Source organism: Bemisia tabaci, chromosome 7 (genome assembly GCF_918797505.1).
Source record: "Bemisia tabaci chromosome 7, PGI_BMITA_v3".
Taxonomy (NCBI): domain Eukaryota; kingdom Metazoa; phylum Arthropoda; class Insecta; order Hemiptera; family Aleyrodidae; genus Bemisia; species Bemisia tabaci.
The window spans coordinates 39,511,259-39,524,502 of NC_092799.1; the positions used below are offsets into that span (position 1 = coordinate 39,511,259).

The 13,244-nt window shown below is 36.0% G+C and overlaps 1 protein-coding gene across 1 annotated transcript; it reads right to left on the reverse strand.

The window, feature by feature from the left end:
- Nucleotides 1–836: 836 nt before the first annotated feature.
- On the reverse strand, nt 837–10,550 carry Sec61alpha (SEC61 translocon subunit alpha). Its single transcript, XM_019044363.2, has 8 exons — nt 10,382–10,550; nt 9,284–9,351; nt 8,483–8,548; nt 7,206–7,416; nt 6,167–6,424; nt 4,789–4,955; nt 3,880–4,020; nt 837–3,223 (listed from the first exon to the last, which is right to left on the reverse strand). The coding sequence occupies exons 1-8, from the start codon at nt 10,386–10,388 to the stop codon at nt 2,711–2,713; spliced, it is 1,431 nt and encodes a 476-aa protein (XP_018899908.1). The 5' UTR covers nt 10,389–10,550; the 3' UTR covers nt 837–2,710.
- Between the last annotated feature and the right edge of the window lie 2,694 nt (nt 10,551–13,244).

Below are 13,244 nucleotides of genomic sequence, written 5' to 3' on the forward strand. Positions count from 1 at the left end.
TGATGGGATAACTGCGGATCCCTTAACTTCGTCTAAAAAATAGTTTTCAAACTCATCAGCATGAGCTAAATAATTATAGGATGAAACTTAACTTTATTTTCCTTAGACAGTAATGATTAAAGGGAATTTAATTTGAGAGAATTAGGTGCTGCTATTCTTTAAAATTAAAGAAAAAATTAATTGATTCAGCTCGAAAGAAAATAATGATGCATTTAATTAAGAGGAGAGCATTAATTTATTCAGTTCTGGTAAGGGTTTTTGAAATCCAAACTACAAAGTAGGAGAGGAGGTTCATGTTCTAAATACTTACTTTGTTTTATCAAGGCCCGATTACTGAAACTATGTCGGCCCGACATGAAAAGACATATAGCCCATCTTAACCATGCAATATATCGCAATTCGATGTCTTATCGGGCTGGTTTAAACTTTCAATAATCTTCAAAAGCTAGTTGCCTTTAAGGGTTGGTAAGGCATCGAATTGATGAATCTTTAGGAATGTCCATCCAAGTCCTTGAAAAATTTATGCATTAATTGATAACTTATTTCTGACAATGAAAAAAAAATAAGTTCTTCCTAATTTTTCTGTGGTATGCGTAAAATTAGTGAATTACTTTGCAAAGGCTGAATTATAAGTGCTACCGCAAAATTCGACAATTTTTATTTGTAGCCAATTTTAATGCATTTATGCCATGCTGAAGCACAAGTTTGAACAGCCTTCTCTGACGTAAAATGCTGCTTTGTTACCAGCATGGGAGCTCTGACTGATGAGAAAATTTTGAGAAAAAAAAATAGGCTCACATAATATAAAAATTTGTTGAGGAAAAAACAATAATGCATTTGCTTCTTTGGTATGCCTGAGCATACTTGTATATTTCTCTTTTTTTACAAAAAGTATATTACAAAAGATGTACAGAAGGATGACGAGTATTAAAAAATAAATAAATGACGGGCAAAAGATAGAAAAATGGAAACTTATTGAATTGAAAAAAAAAAAAAATAAAAAAAAAAAAATTAAGAAAAAATGAAATGAGATAAGAAAAGGGATTGAAAATTCAGAAAAATTTGATCCACACTAACTTAAAACAAGGTAACAAGTGCATGTCAAGGAGAGATACATACTCGAACTGATTAAAATGTACAATCTTTTTTAATTAAAATTACTATGATGATGTAAAATTTAAACCTTCTGAACAAAATTTCATTCAGGATGCGTATTGTATAAGTGTCTAAATTCGACAATAGATTAAAGAAAATTCACCTTTCTGTTGAAAAACTACTTTGGTTGAGAAACAACTTAAGTTAAATTATGAAACTTATGAACATTTGGAGCTAGAAATCAAAAATAGAAAATATAGAAAAAACACAAAACATGTATCAAACAAATATTTGTATTGATTTCACTGATATTTACAAATGCCTAAGTTTACTTAAAACTTACGGATTCATGAGGCAAAAAAATCAAGTCTAACTACCTGAGAACTTTTTCTAACTTACGAAATGGACGCTTTTTTCCAGAAGACAGACTTAGGAAAATATAATGGTCTGTTGAAATATATAATTGATTGATTGATTGATAAAAAATCTTTGGAAAGTGCACAATTCTTCAGCCTTATCTAAATTTTTTTAATGAATCGAATTTTGAATAATCACCACTCAATTTCACGATTGAGAAGAGGCAGGAATTAAGCTAAAATTAAGAAATATTTCATCTCCTTTAGAGTTGACTTAATTGAAATACTAACAGAGAGCCTTCTCATAAACTTTCAGGCAGAATCCTTAAATTTTCATATCCTTTCACATTTGTAAATGAGCGAAGCTTGCGAGAAAATACATTGATGAACAGAGCAAGGTACACAGCAAATGAGAAAACAAAATGATAAAAGATAACACAATAAGTTAATAACAATAAATGAATTTTAGACCATCAATATTTCACTGATGAAGATTCACATCAACGTGAAATAAGTTACAAATTGACAAAAATAATGAAAGATGGAAGTAAGGTAAGAGTTGGGATTTAAAGCTCCAGACATTGTATTGTAGCAAAGATTATGATTGAGACAAGGTGAAATCGCTCCATCATGAAAAATTTTAAAGGAGAAAAAGACAAGGTTTTGATGTGCAGATTTTTTGACGTTGAGAAAGAAATTGGGAGACAAGAACATATATTCGACAAGAATATTCTATTCTCTCATTTTGAAAGATAGTGTGAGGTTTACGGATGAGAATAAGGGATTCTTTTAATATGGAAATGTTCTATGCTTTTACACATTTATCAAAACTTCAATTTGAAGTTTTGAATTTGTAATTATAAGGAAAAGATCTTAATGAATCAAAAAAAGATTCAATGCGTCTACCTCATGATCCAACAGATAAAGATAAAAAATAATAAAGAAAAGACAAATGCAATTGAAAATAAAAATCCTAGAAACAGAAATCTTCTCACAGAGAAATATTTCTTGACCCACCTGGTCCACGCTTACGACAACGACGAGGGGTAAATGAAGTCATGTTAAAGAAAAGAAAAACAGAAGATTCTTAGTGGGAGCGTAAGAATCAACTGCGCCCCTGCAAAATTAAGTATTATTCGTTGGAGATTGAGCGAGGCTTCCAATTTTACTTCTCAAAAATTAACAAATTCACATTTAAAACAAGTTCAAAAATAACTGGATGTCATCTAAAAACAAGAAAATTCAATTGGCTATTAAACCTAAAACAGGAGCGTGCTCATACCTCCCATCTCACTCTGTTCTTTGACGAAGATTTCAAAGTACTGGTAAATAATCGTGACGGCTAGGAGGATACCAGTTCCGGAACCAATGGCTCCCATAAAATCAGCCAAAACGGACAGCGCTCCGATACACAGCCCACCGAATGCGGCAGCAGTGGGGATGTACCGGTTGAGCTCGTGGATCATTGAGTTTTCTCGATGACCTCTCATCACCATCTGCTGGTCTTTCAGGTGCTTGGCGACATCTTTGGCAGAAGAGCCAGACACTTCGATCCATGTTTTGGAGAAGAACGCGCAAGAACCTAACATGAAGACGATGTACAATACAGCGTGAATTGGATCTTCGATTATGTGGCCAAGGTTCTCTGGTGGTGAAAGATAGTAACAGAGCCCACCGACTGGGTAGGCACGAGCAGGGCCACCACCACCAACATCAGCCCAAACTCCGAGAAGATTTACAAACATGTTGCCATGGAACTTGACTGCTAACATCTGTAAAAACGAAAAGGACCAATGAAGAGGTGATCTCATGAGCAAACTTGGAACATTTTAGATTTATATTCAACAGGACTTAAGTCTTAAATTCTTTCCATTGAAGCAAACAGGGTTGCAGCTCATTAAGCTTTTTTATACATAGTATATAACTATTCCCCATATTTTCCACTGGTAGAATTTTTTAATGGACCATTAAACAGGGTGCACTGTGCAGATTAGCACCACAAGACGTAATTCCTCATCAAAATTTCATTCAAACAGTGCGCTTCCAACACATAGAAAATTTCTAAAGTCAATTCAGAGGTGAGGGATGTGCATTGTTACTTACATTCGAATCATTAAATTTAATCTTGCCGCTCACCAAAAATGGCAACAGTAACATAGGTCGAATCAAGAATCAAAAATCAATTTATAATGTTGCAAATAACTGGAAATAGGTTTTGCAGACATAATTCAGCCTTCCTATGTAGAAAAACTTTCTTCTCCAAAATTTCTGAACGATCCTTTTTCAAAGTTTTTTCTTCTTATTCTCTTGTTTTTTCGGGTCTCCTCTCAAAAAATACCGCAATTTGTGCACTCACACGAACCAGTCCATTAGGATAAATCAAATCAGAGAACATTCACTGATACGGGTTGAAGTAGGAAAAGCTCACCTGAGATATAACGTAGAGATTCGATACTAAGGCAGACTGCAAAATAATGGGAATGTTGGAAGTGTAGAATAATTTGATAGGATAACTGCTGTGCTGACCTCTGTTGCGAGCTGACTTGATCGGTAGATCTACTCTGAAGCCCTGAAAGCACAAAAAAGGCATAGGTGATAAATGGATTTTAAATCCAGATCGTAGGCATGACTAAATTTTTTCAGGGGTGCAGCAAGTTTTTCAGGACAAAAATCGGGTGTGATCTGGATCTTATTATTTCCTCATTCTTGGCAAAATTCCTCATTCAAAAAGAAAATGAAGAGTATACTTGGAGCCTGTTAAAAAATCAGAGCATTTGTCTGTTTTTTTACTTTTATTTTTGGTAAAGGAAAACAGTTTTTATCGAAAAATTTCTTAGCAAACTTACAGATTTCCTCTTGTCATATGCAAGCAGGGATTTACACACTTCAGCATTTTCTGCACACTTCCATTTCTTTTCATTAATTCTTTACGTTTAAAAAAGAAAAAGAAGTAACTATACGAAAGTCTCGGTAAATGATGGCTTAGATCCATAGTTGTCCAGGAAGCTCGTTCTAGACTTTAAACCCAATTCTTTAAGTTTAAAGGAGATAGAATAGATTCAGCAAATTCTACATGCGTATAAACACTTCAGCCTCTAGAAATTAGACAACTGTGATAACAGTTTGTACCAAAATTAGTAATTGTGATGTAGTCAGGGATAAACTTCACAACGTTGAAAACGGACATATATCGTTTCACACTTTTGCCATCGATATCGTACACGTCAATCTTGAGTTTTGTTCCTTTAAGCTTGCACAATACATGCGAAGGCAGCAGAGTTATAAAACTTAGAGAAATCAAAATTTTAAAATTCAATGAAAAGATCAAAATTTTTACCTGGAAGTATATGACGATAGCAAAAACTAACACAGTTGCTAATAGATTCATTAAATTAGGGAGATTTTGTCTGTAGAAAGCCTCACGTAGAGCACGCACTTTGTCTTGTCTGGTTGCCAAAAGATGGAACAATGCAATGACTGCACCTTCAAATTCTGTTCCTCTTCCTGAAGAAAAAAAAAAAAAAATAGCAGAGGGAGATTAGCAACAAAAAAGGTCAAAATCATGAATTGCAGTATTAAGTCAGACACTATCAACCTTCTGCCACAACCGGTGTTACACATTTTCTATTTCATTATCAAGGCAGCTGATGCCTAAAGTCCGAGCGATAATTTTTAAAGTCTAATTTATTTATTTCTGTTTTCTACTTTAAAAAGCTCATGAAGGCTACTCTAGAGCTTACTGTTCCTTGTAAAAACCAGCCTCGACAAAATAATGCATGAGGCCATCATACCTACTAGAGTTACCAGGCCGACAATTGAACCCAGGACCTCCTGCCTGATCGTAGAGCTCTTGCAGTATCCACCAGAGCATATGAGGCTGACAATATGGGGAGTTGAAATTGACAGAGACTTCCCTGATCTGGTTTTTTCATCCTCAGTTCCCTCAGTTACTTTACTGAGTGGGAAGACTGAGCAAATCAGGCGATTGGCAAACTGCCTATCACCGTCATTCCTGCATAAAGACCTGAATTTGAAATAGTTCGTGGTTCAAAACTTTCTCTTTTTTTGAAACTTTGGGGATAAAATTGATTCCGTCTTTTCAGATTGTTTCCACTGCAATTTTTTTAATACAGAGGAATTTCCTAAAGAATTCTCTGATACCAGTTGTGTTGGTTTGTAATTACTGCAGGCAAATAATCAAATAGGGGATTTTGTCAAATGTCTGCGCTAAGAGTCAAACATGTTAACTCAGCTTGAAATTCTGACTCTTTTGCTAATTTTGGACAAAACAATCATATGTCTACGCACTTAGGAATTATCTTTAAAAATTTTCATCATTGTACAGTTGCTGCAATGAATTTTAGCCCAACATTCACTCCAAAAGAAACAGCATTTCTTAAGATACAATTGTTACAATGTTGATGATTAAAATAATAAGAGGAGAGGTTTGAACAGGAAAATACAATGACATACTGTAGTTTGATGAATTCTGACTTTCAAAATATTGAAAATTCGAGAGCTCTGTGTAAACAAATACGAACATTTGTAAACTTTGATAACTCTGCATGATGATAATGATCTGTGAACTCTGATTGGGAATTAGATAAAATGTCTGATTTGACTATTTGCCTGCGATAAGTAGATTTTGCTTTTTTCTTTAATGGTTTGAAAAAATTTCAAAGAAGAAAGTTTGTTGTACGTATAGGACTACAAACCTGTGTTAACAGTGGCAGGGCTGAATGCTTTCCAGACAATAGTTTCACAGATATTTGTAGCTATGAAAAGTGAAATTCCTGAGCCGAGACCATATCCTTTCTGAAGCAATTCATCAAGAAGCAGCACAATGAGACCAGCAACGAACAGCTGAATAATGATCAGCAGACAGACGCCAGCTCCGATTTCACTCGGATCTCCGTACATTCCAGTCATGACATAGACAATGGCTTGACCGACCGTAATCACCATTCCAAACACTAAAATTTCCAAAAGACACAGAATTTGATTGATATTCTGATCACCAACAATTTACCTGATAGCAGCTTTGAATTTTTACCTTACAGAACAATTCTCAGATAAGACTAAGCCAGTGAATTGGTCATCATGCTATCAGGAAGCAAAATCATCATGGAAAAGTTCATGAGAAAATTTAACTGTGTATAAGTTTATTTATTCCATTTGGTGAGTAAATAAATTCTTGGTTATCAATATTTTGCGTAGTATAACAGACAATTTTTTTGTAAAAAAATGTTCCTTTATAACTTAGCTTCATACATCTCAATCTAATGGTTTTCAAGGATGAAGAAAAACTAGACTGCAGGAATATGATCCTGAGGTCTATTATGAAAGCAGTTGAGGTACATTATTGGGTAGAAGAGTAAAATTGTAACTTCAAGATTGGTTTTTCCTTTTTTTTCTTAAAAAGATGTGTTGAACAGTTTACTACACAAGATTAGACTCTGCGGAAAGATTTCATGGAAAAGAAAACTTTCAAACTGTTTTTTATCAAGGACTTTGTCAACCACCTTAAGTTTCAGTGAAGAACATGGAAAAGTTTCAAGTTCGAGAAATTAATTGTGTGAGGAAAAAGATAGAAGACCTTCAAAAAGTAAAACATTCTTAACACAGTAAATGATGATGACACATCAGGACTTATGTGCAAAATGATACACTTTCAAAGAGAACTAGATTTTTCAGTTCTAGCCTCATAAATGGTTCTTTTTGAAAATGCGCAAGGAAAAATTTAATTATACTTACATTTTTGAGCACCGTTGAACAAAGCTCTGTCTTTTGCTGTGTCACCTACTTCAATAATCTTTGCGCCAGCCAGTAGCTGCATAATTAAGCCGGAAGTGACAATTGGCGATATACCCAACTCCATTAATGTTCCTCTATTTGAGGCCAGAATAACACGAATCCAGTAAAATGGATCCGCAGAGTCTGAACTCATAATTCCGAACAGAGGAATCTAAAAATGAGAGAGGAAAAGTGTTGTATTATTATAATAATATAGTATACATTTTTAAGGACATCCGATGATAATCACATTACTTGGAACACATAATTCTTATATACATCCCAGAGCTGGAAATATAGGCAATTTTTGGTACTTTAAAAAAAGAACAGAAATAGGCTAAATCTTTAAAAAGAACTTAAATCCTACTGAATAACGGAGGACTAACATGACGTACTTAAAATTGTTTAACATTCTATTAATGAAATTCTCACCTGCTTTTTGACCTTTTGTCTGTTTAATTATTTTCTTTTCTTTTAATCACTTTTTTTCTTCCTTGTTCCAACTCGAAATGTAAAAGGCCAATATTCTTAACACACCTGTCTTAGTAAAATTATACCACTACAAGAACTCCTTTCCCTCTTCGTATGCCTGATAAATAGAATTATTAAATTATCTCATTCCCTAAATTTAAGGAAAACTGAAATCCTTCCTTTTCCTCCTGATTTTCTTTGGAAAGACTAGATTTGATTTCTCATGCTTCTCCTGAGGTGAGTGCGTGTGAAATAACTTGAAAAATAAAATCCTCTTACAGCAGAGAACAGCGTTGCCATAGAATTTAGAAAATGAAATTCCCTGACAATTGAAGATATGCCAGATAATGAAATAGTTTTCAGGCACAATTTGTTGTTTAAAACGTCAAATCCATTCAAGAAAGGAAATTGATGTGACTTGAAAAATTTTCCCTGACATTTCCAGGTTTTTCCTGACTTTTAAAAATTCCCTTAAATTCCCGGATTTCCCTGACTGTGGCAACCCTAAAAGAGAGGGGAAATTCCTCTCTCTTCACCTGATATCTTGATTTTCCCTGACAAGTAAAGGCATTTTCAGCAATCTGGAAAAAATGATTCTGAACTAAAAAATGTATACAAAAAAAAAGAAAGGTATATTTTCTTGGCAGCCAATTCTGTCTTGCATCACTTCAAGGGCTCACAGAGTTATGATTGATTGGCTTTGATGAAGAAACTAATGATGACCAAAAATGAGACTGGTAGAACAAAACTTAACAAAATATACTCACTTGACAACAAACTAAAAAGATAAATAGTGTGATAGCCGTCCATAGTACTTTTTCCCTGAATTGGATCTGAAAAGAGAGGAGTGACCAATTAATGCCAGTGAAGAAATCATAAAATAAGTAAGTGCAAAGGGCCTGCGAACAATCTATTTTGAGAGAGTGCATTTCAGGAAATTCACTACTTGGAGTAAATTTTACACAACTTGCCTTTGGACAAATTTAGTAACTTGCTATTTTAGAAAAAGGCAGTGCTCCTGCACACTTAGTGTGGATACTCTGTACAATTTTTAACTACATTTTTTGAGTTTACCACTGTTTCAGAATGTGAAAGAAAAGAAAACTTTTCATATCAACTACTTTACTCCTATGTCTCCGATAAACCTGATAAAAAAGTTCTGCTGCAGTTTTGGCTTCCGTAATATTTTCAAGGATTTTTTTAAGGAAGCACATTAAGAGCTAAATCGGACAATGCCTATCTCCAAGTATGATGCTGCAAAACTCTACTCATGATTCAGTCTTTGATAAGAAATTAATGAGCCGTTTTCCTCTAAGTATTCAGTGAATTTTCTATTCTTAATTAAGAATCATCACAAAAATTTCAAAAATATATTTCTGTTCTGTTTTATGTTAAAAAAAATCAAGAATCTCCTTTTATAAAAAGGGAGATTATTTCTAACATATCAGGTAATCAAATGAATACATATTTCTCTCACCGTTATTAATAGGCCTTATAAAGGTTCTACCTACATAATTTAAAACTAACATCTTCAATGAATAAGAACCATTCCCTGGCTCCATACTTACTTTTCTTTCAGGTTTGACTATTTCTGGTAGGATACTACAGAAGGGTTTTATTACTTCAAGGAACTTGACTGAAACAGAGAAGGAGAGATGGATTAGTACTGGAACCAGCAGCATTGGGGCTGTAATGCTGGAGAGAATATTCTTGATTTTTCACTGCGGGATCTCATAATCTTAAAAAGCTGTAATTTCCAGATGGGAACTTAGGTTACAGGTTTCAAAGTCAATGAGTCTCCCTGCTGTTTGATAGCAAGCAAATCAGAACTCTGAGTATCATTTGAGGAGAGCAGATCAAAGAATTCCAGCTATATTCCCAAAAAGTCGTTCATTTCCGGTCATTGGTGACAGGTTTTTTTTTTTATTCTTTTTCAGAATAATGCCCCAGAAACAGACCAACTAGTGCAAGATTGGTCAGATACATTTCAGCAATACTTTCTCCATGTTCTGATGAGCCTCAGTATGTCTTTCCAAGAAACCATGGTCGTAGAACCTACCAACTCATCAACACCAGACCAGCGTCAAAAAATAATCACCCACAGGCTATCCTGAGAGCAGATTTTTAAGGGAAACGATCCGGATCTATGTTACTACTTTCTACTAACTTCATCTGGATTATGGTGAACTTTTACCACAGTACCAGCGGTCAAGTTAATTGCTCTACTTAGCGAACAGATGGGCACCTCACCCTCAAAGAATACCTCGTCGCATGCTATTTCCGATAACCCAATTACAGTGACTTACTTAACTCTGACCCTGAGGCTTGAACGAAGTATAAAGTAGGTATTTAGCTGGGGATTGAGACTCAGAGATGGGAAAAACCTGTCCAGTCACTAGGATGATATGTAATCAGTCGCAAGAGAAAGTCAATTTTGAGACGGGGTAATGTTAGAATTTAGTGATGGGATGTCAACTTTTCAACTATTTAGTTGGGTGATGGACTGCATGATGGTAAAATTACAACCAATTGAGTTGAAGATATATTAATAAGACATCGAAATCCTGTGGTAGGTTGAGATGAGAAAGTAAACTGTGGACCGATCCAGGATTTTGAGTTTACCCTAAAAATTTGCAAGAAATAAATGAAAAGTTTGGATTACTTACTACCCATGATGATCGTCTATCGCACTGTATCACCTCGGGAAACGCACTAACTGATAATAAACCATATATAAGGGAATAAAATGTAATGACGGGGCTCGAGTGCTTCCAACGCAAGCAGAGAAATGCCGACAAATCGACAATAACGGTTTAGAAGAGTGAACACGTAGGTCCACGCAGCGACGTTATCATCATAGAGAAAGTTGAATTCGGAGAATCGCCATTTTTGTTCCACGTCGATACCGTCACAAGATTTTAGAATCAACTGGGAACGTATGCAATTTGTCATACAAAAAAAGCAGGCTCCGTGGCGAGTTGGCCCCTCTAACTCGGCACCTACATGCTATCCCGCGAAATTTGAAAATGCGGACTTTACAGAGTGTCCTCGATGCTTCTGAAGTTCTGTAATGCCATTTAGAGGAAGACTGCTCTTTTCACAATAGGCGCCCGACCAAAATGGGATCATAACCCTTTTTCTGAGGGTTTTAAAAAAGAACTAAAAGAATTGTTTCAGCAGTGGATTATTTTATAGGGAAAAAAAGTATTCTTAGGTTGACTAAATAATTTGTACTAAAAGTTTAATTTGTCTAATCGTAATGTTGGCCCTTTAAACTCCAGCTCATTTAATCCTGGTTGCTCCATGCATCTTTCGCACTCGAAGCCCTCATGCAAATGCCATTGGATAGAAGATAATTATTTGTTCCAATCTAATTTTTTCTCATCCCCTTCAACAACTGAACTCTTCCTAATAAAAGTTTAAAAAATAAAGTTTTTTTTTTTTTTTTTTTTTTTTTTTTTTTCAAATTAACTTCCCTTTGAGTTATTGAAAGATTCAAGTATTTCGTGATAAATAAGATAATTTATCAAAAAAATGTAATCTCTGCTCATGGTTATGACACTTCGTTCATGCATCCACAACGCCAGAATAACTATCGCTATTTTTGAGATATTTTCCATGAGATACAATTCTTATTCTTGCTCCAGCAAAAGTTTGCAACATGCCCATTGCTACGTGAATAACGGTAAGGTTGGTCACACGCATTGTGGCAGTGGCGTAACGGACTTCCGCTGGGCCCCCCTGCAAAATTTTTTCTAGCCCCCCCCCCCCCAAGTCGATAAAATTCCAAAATTATCCCCCCTCCCACCCCTTCCCATTTTTTGGCCCGAGGCATCTCAAATCACGGACTTGGACTTAGAATGCCTCACCCCTCACCGTCCCAGATCCCGTACCCGATTATATGGGACCCCTAAAGGATCAAGGATCTAAAGGGTGGCGGGGGCCCAGCCCAGGCCACAGAATCAAGGCCCCAAGAGCCTTGGGGGGCCTTTAGATTATTGTATCTCCCAAAGCCCGAAATACGAAAAGTGACAAAAAAAGAAAAAAAATTTAGTTATCACTGAGTGGAAATTGGAAAGCAGGGGCCCTCCAGCAAAAAAAAAAAAGTTAAGAACAGTCCAAAAGAAGTATGAAAAACCCTGAGCTAACAATAAAAATCAGAGGAAGAAGCCCCATCTCGGTAAGTAAAGGCCCAAAGTTTGAAACCAAAGCTAAGCATCAAAGAGAGAGAGAGAAAAAAAAATTCCGGCGGCCGAGGGCCCCCTTGGCGCCTGGGCCCCCCTGCATAGCAGTGTCTGCGGGGGCGCCCGTTACGCCACTGCTGTGGTACATACCTATAGGCGTACCTAGGTCATTTTGCTCCCACCACCGGGGGTCTGGGGGGCATGGACACCCCCCCCCCCCCTCCGCGATGAGGAGGGTCCGGGGAGCCTCTCCCGGGAAAATTGTACAATTTCAAATCTATTTGGACACATGTTGAGGCTTCAGTGATGGGGATTTTCCATCAATTTCTGCAGAATAATTACATTTTTTTTTACTCACGGCACAAAATTCTTTTGAATTGTTGCATTTTAAAACATCTGGACATTTTTTTTTACATTTTAACTCCATCAAGACGCACTTAGAGGCGTCTATGATGTATATTTTAGAAAATACTAACTAAACGAACATGGAACAATACTAACTAAACGTACATGGAACAATACTAACTAAACGAACGTTTCTTTTCAGACTCTACATTAAGAATGACAATCATCCTCGATGAAGGTTTTTTCCCACCATTCAGAATTTCTGGGGGGGGGGGGGATACTATTTTCAATTCTGGGGAGGCCACCCAATCCCCCTTCCCTTCATTCGCCCACGGTACAACCGCGTGGGAGGAGGTGGTAGGAAGGGAAGGGTATGAGCGAGGGGAGCAAGGCAACGTGACGCGTGAATTTGTCCGCAAAATCGCCCCTTCCAAACATGAACACGCAACAATAGTTGTTCGAAACGGACACGTTCTTGAGAGAAAATGATGTTTATTTAGCCACTTCTCCCTCACATCGTCATTTCCCCTGACATTTCCTGGTTTTCCTGACTGTGGCAACCCTGTGCACAGGATGCGAAATTAAGTGCCAATATATTAATGGCCAAAAAATAAAACCACTCATCTCCATTGCAATGTTTCAAAATTTCTGCTCCTATTTTATTTTTTGCCGAAATCAAGCCAAGTTTAAAGATTGAAATTTATACAGCATATTCTACTAACAGAGGAGAAATTAAGGAAGTTAATAGGGAATTACGTTGACTTATTTTCCAATGTAAAAATAAAATATGACAGGAAGTCTGCTTAGTCATAAAGGAAATTTGTGGTTCCCCACCTCCACTAACGACATACATTCCATATCAAAATTTCACGTAGAGTACAATGGGTAAATTGAATTTTTTTAAATTTAACTCATCAGTAAGAGAATAGCGTTTTTCGATTATGCAAATTTAAACTTTCCGCTCACATAAACGCTCAAGTCAAGACGCTTGAGTCAAATC